At 47.2% G+C, this 5397-nt stretch overlaps 1 protein-coding gene across 1 annotated transcript in view; it reads right to left on the bottom strand.

Moving 5' to 3' along the window:
* Positions 1-1095: 1095 nt before the first annotated feature.
* The window catches only part of Pou2f3 (POU class 2 homeobox 3), an 85824-nt gene continuing 81522 nt past the window's right edge, over positions 1096-5397 (bottom strand). Inside the window, exons 12-13 of the mRNA XM_021207637.1 lie at positions 4476-4620; positions 1096-2285 (exon numbers count right to left, since the gene is read on the bottom strand). Coding sequence (XP_021063296.1) covers positions 2246-2285; positions 4476-4620 — 185 coding nt within the window. The 3' untranslated portion in view covers positions 1096-2245. The remainder of the gene's footprint in view (positions 2286-4475; positions 4621-5397) is intronic.

Below are 5397 nucleotides of genomic sequence, written 5' to 3' on the forward strand. Positions count from 1 at the left end.
GCTACTGACTTGCAAAGTGATTGGGTTTTGAGACATCCGAGACACTGACAAGGCACACTACTGTCTGTGGTAATGTTTCCAGAAGAGGTCATGAGGGCTGAGACCTAAGGAATGAAATAATCTGATAGAATCATAAAGCGATGGCATTAGTGGGAGTTGGCACTACTCAGGGGAGGAAGGTCTTTGAGGCTGTCTAGCTGTCTCTCCTTCCTGCAAACCCTTTGTAGTTTCCTCTCTGCAGATGTTGAGAGTTCCTTCACTCTGACTCACACTTCCAGCTGTGATAGACACCTCGGAACCATAAGCTAAAAGAAATCTTTCCTACCTCAAGTTCTTCTGGCAGGCATTTTGATCACAGCTATGTGAAAGTAACACAAACCCGGATCCCTGTTTCTCCTCACAAGCAGTTATAGCTGGTTCTTCCCCTCAGATCAATGTTTCTTTTAGGAACTACAACTATTTGCTTTTTTAATGAAGCTGGGTGACTGGTAGTGGTAGCTTCCAGGACTGTGATTTAGGAGGCTGAGGCAGGAGGATTGCAATGAGTTTAAGGTCAACCTGGCTAAATAATGAACTTGAGAACAGCCTGGGATACAGAGTGAGACCCTACTTCAAACAACAACAAAAATCCTACCACTAACAAAAATTAACCGAGCCAAAAGCTCAGCCATAGCTCCCCTGCCCTTCAACCGTCCTGCTGTAGGAAAGACACCCTCTCAAGCCAGTGTATACATGGCTTCCCATGAAACTGTCCTTTGTTAAGCAGCTTTCGATTTCCATTGTAAATCACGACAGCAGAATAGGCAACATCTAGGATATGTGAGACAGATTAGCCTTGGCATCTTCAAGTGATGTGACCTGAAATATTCACCACACTTCCCTACTATAAAATGAGGAACCATCTTTCACCTACTTGCCTCCCAATGCAGGTCTGACCCACAGGGTAGAAATGTTGAGTTACTTGGGGCCATCCCGAGAACCCACTTCATGCCCCAAATAGAACTATTTCCCATCCATTCCCATTGCCGGCACTCACATCCTCCACTCCCCACCCCCCCCACACAAAGGCACAAAACACTCCTCTGAACATCTCTTATTAACAGTGGAATACTTTATGTCATTGCTGTACAAATATATTTAGAAACAAAGAGATTCCTTTGAGTCTCAACAGTTTCCTGGATATTCAGTCTTTAGGAAAAAAAAAAAAAGGTACCATTTCTGGGATGGCTTTCATGTGACAGCTTTACACACAGATCCACAGAAGGAGACTCCACATATAATGTTCCCCCCCAAGTCAGCAGAACCCCAGCTCACGGGGGAACTCTGTGGGGTATTCCACACTTTGGTATCCCCCTTCCTTTTCTAATGAAAGATAAAATAATATAGAGACATCTTCAAAATTCACACCTGAGTTGAACATCTTGCTGGAAAATTACATATTAAGGAAAGGTCATGGTGCAGAATAGGAAAGGACTATGTACAAGAATGTGGCCATCACTTTTCTGTGGCCAGGAGAAAGGAGAGGGGACAGGACAAGGAGACCCACAGGGAACAGAGAAAAGACAAGTGTCCTGGAACGTGGGTACATGTGGGTAACAGAGGAGTACCTGTGGATGGAGCAACATGGCCAGAGGGTAGCTCAGCCATTTGTAGAGATGAAGGGACTTTGTAGGACCCAAGAATAGACAGTTTTGGTTGTAGAAAAAGGAGTAAGGGCTGAAAGAAAATTAGGCAAAAATGGAGATTTCGTGGGAAAACTGTGCTAATTAACAAGGTAAGGCTTTGGTGGAGACATGAGATTTCAGTCTTTCCGTAGAATTTGGGATCCGTTCAGGATTGTGGCTGAGGTCAGAGTCAAAGCCATAATCTACTTTCTTGCAGTTTGGCACACCGAGAAAAAGGCTGTCCCAGAAGCCCATGGATGAGCTGAAAACTACCAATGGCAGAATGCCCTTTCTCCAAGAGGAGAAGCCACCAGGAGAGCATGGAGGGGACCCAAGGCAGGCGAGCACAGTAAACTCCCAGGGGGGTGATGAAGAGCGCAAGGCAAGAGTGTGGCCTTTGGTCACAGTTAGGTTCTCCGGAGGCTCTGGATCCAGGAGAAGGCAAGACTATATGGGTTTGCTCTTCAGCAGCAGCCATTTCTCCCACTCTTCTCCAAGTGTCTGTCCATACGTGGAAGGCACAACTCTCTTCCTCCTCTCGGGAACCAGGGGCCAGGTGGAAAGGGAGGAAGTTTTTGGTTTCAGTGGAGGTAGGTGGGATGATTCCAACGGTACCACGATCTGGAAGGAAGAGGAAAACAGGTCAGACTGAGTTACAAACCTGACAGAGAGGAATGGGGAGATGACAGCTAAACAGGCAGGCAGGGGTGTCCGTAATGGGTGAGGGCGACATTCTGGGTAATGGCTACACAACCTTATGAACTTTATGGTGTATGAATCATATTTTCAATATGAAACTACTAAAATGATTTGGGTCTCTTCACCCCCCAGAAATTCTGACTTTCTAGTTATGAAACATCTAGATAATAGAAGCTAGATGCCTTGCCGAACTGACTGGATTTAGACAAGTGGATTCATCTCAAGTGCATGATTTATCACTCAACTTGGGTTTGTTTGTGTGTTTAAGAAAGTCTCTTGCAGATCCAATGATGGTATATGCCTTGAATCTCAATACTTGGGAGGCAGAGGCTGGCAGATTTCTGAGTTCAAGACCAGCCTGGTTTACAGAGCAAGTTTCAGGACAGCCAGGGCTACACAGAGAAACCCTGTCTCAGAAAATAACAACAACAAAACAAAAAACAAAACAAACAAACAAACAAACAAACAGACAGTGTGATGGTTTGTATATGCCCAGCCCAGGGAGTGGCACTATTGGAAGGTGCGGCCCCGTTGGGAGTACACGTGGCCTTGTTGGAGTAGGTGTGTCACTGTGGGTGTGAGCTTTAAGACCCTCATCCTAGCTGCCTCAAAGTCAGTATTCTGATAGCAGCCTTAAGGTGTAGATGTGGAACTCTCAGCTCCTCCTGCACCATGCCTGCCTGGATACTGCCATGTTCCTGCCTTTATGATAATGGACTGAACCTCTGACCTGTAAGCCAGCCCCAATTAAATGTTGTCCTTTATAAGACTTGCCTTGGTCATGGTGTCTGTTAACAGCAATAAAATCCTAAGACAGACAAGGTCTCATTATGTTTAAAATAGGCTGCCTCCAAATTCCTGCCTCAGACTCCTGTATGCTGGAATTACAAGTGTGTACCACTATGACCAAATTTCTTTTCTTTTCTTTTCTTTTTTAAATGTATATGTGTACATCTGTGTGGTTGTTGGACTACGTTTGGCCCCCACAGACTCATGTGTTTGAATACTTGGCTCATAGAGAGTGGCACTATTAGGAAGTTTGGCTTGTTAGAGTAGGTGTGGCCTTGTTGGAGGAAGCATGTCACTGTAGGACTGGGCTTTGAGGCCTCGTACATGTTCAAACTATGCCTTGTGGCGCTACCTTGAGTTGAAGATGTAGAAACTCAGCTCCTTCTCCAGTCCCATGCCTACCTGGACTCTGCCGTGTTTCCCACCATGATGATAATGAACTAAACCTCTGGCACTGTATGTAAGCCAGCCCCGGTTAAAGGTTTTCCTTTATACAAGTTGCCTTGGTCTGTTCAAAGCAAAAAAACCTTAAGATCATCTTTGTGCACACATATGGAAGTCAGAGGACAGCCCTGGGTGTGATCTTTTAGCATGCTGCCTACTTTATTGTAGATAGTTTCTCTCGGTGACCAGGAGTTCAAAGGCTTCTTCTCGCCTGGCTTCTACCCCAGCACTGGCACTGGGATCACAAACACACGGCCATACCTGGCTGTAGTGCTGGTGTTTAGACACAGTCTTCATGCTTGCAAGGCACCCACTTTGCCAACTGGACTGTGTACCCAGCCCCCACACCTCTGCCTTCTTCTGCACCTGAGAAGGTTCTCATGACATCCCTTCTTAGGACGTTTTTTTCCAGTAGTCTCCTAGGGAGCGAAGGTCCGTTATACCTGAAGACTCCCAGGTATAAGTGGGAGACAGGACTTGGTGGCACTTCTTTGTCTCCCTGTGCCAGCCACACCTGAAGGCCAGAGTTGGTCAACGCCTGAGCTCCAGACTCTGGTCCTGTGACTGGAGTTCCTGGTATGGAGTGCTCCCGAGCCCAGCGAAGGACCTATTCATTTCTCACGTGAGCATTTGGAAATTTCCACCATTGAAGTGAGGATGGAAATTTTGGCTTTGTTGACATCAGACCTTGCCAGGACTGCTCACTGGCTACAGCTTCTTTTGAAATCCTTGATCCCTGGGGGATGCAGTCCAGTCTCCCTCGTCCATCCATCTCCACTGCTACCCCACTTTCTGTTTCCAGCTCTCATCTATGGCACTGACCCAGCTCCTCACATGCCCCTGAGCCTGCCAGATGCTTCCTCGCTGCCCTCTACTTACCCCGAGGAGTTAAAGCTGGAGGAGGAGGAGGAGGAGTTCACCACTGCTTTGGAGTTATTTTGAGATGCTGTGGGGCTGCTGGCATGGAGTCCTGAGCCAGGAGACGAAGGCCTGCTGTTGTTCCCAGGGGAACAGGATGACGTTACTAAGGACAAAGAGAGACAAAAACAAGGCCAAAATAATGCCGCTGGGTCTGGGGACCTTCGTGACACAGCCCTTCCAACACACAATTTCCTGATGGAATCCCCAAAGGGCATGCCACCCCCATACCCATCTGCCCACCTCCCACCAAGTCAATAGCAAGGCCCACCCATCAGCCCATCCTTGGTGGGGCTCTCATTTCCAGGGCTCTCTGCAGCCCAGGCCCTCAGAGTAGTGTGGCTGGTTCTGGCAGTCCAAGACTTGCCAAATGCAGAGGACAGATGCCAAAAATCATCCTACTGTGAGCCACACCCTGGGCGGGAGGGGAAAAGAATATGAAGTTTAGGGAAGGAAGAGGCACGGGAGAAAGCTAACCCAAGAGCAGAGGGACCTGCCAGAACCTCGAATTCTCTGACTCCACAAAGAAGACACACGTGGTCCCCTTGAAGGGGGCCCAAGCCTCCTTTTTGGGCCTGCCCTGGCCCACCCCAAAGCTCATTTTTATCCCCTGTAAAATGCTGGCTTTGCACTAAATAGATATTCCTTGACTTGAGAACCCCAACATGTGTTTCATGGACAGAGTGCCATATATTTTACTTTCCAAACTAAGATTAAAAAAAAAAAAAGGAGGGGGGACATATTGAGATTTACCCCACCATTTGAGGCAGCTACTAGTGATTCTAAAGAACGGCTAGGCATGCGGCCACCTTACCAAACTCTCTGAAACTCTACAGGTGCTTATGGAAAAATAGACCCCTGAAAACTTGTTTGAAAATGCATC

The sequence above is a fragment of the Mus pahari genome, chromosome 10, assembly GCF_900095145.1.
Source record: "Mus pahari chromosome 10, PAHARI_EIJ_v1.1, whole genome shotgun sequence".
Classification (NCBI taxonomy): domain Eukaryota; kingdom Metazoa; phylum Chordata; class Mammalia; order Rodentia; family Muridae; genus Mus; species Mus pahari.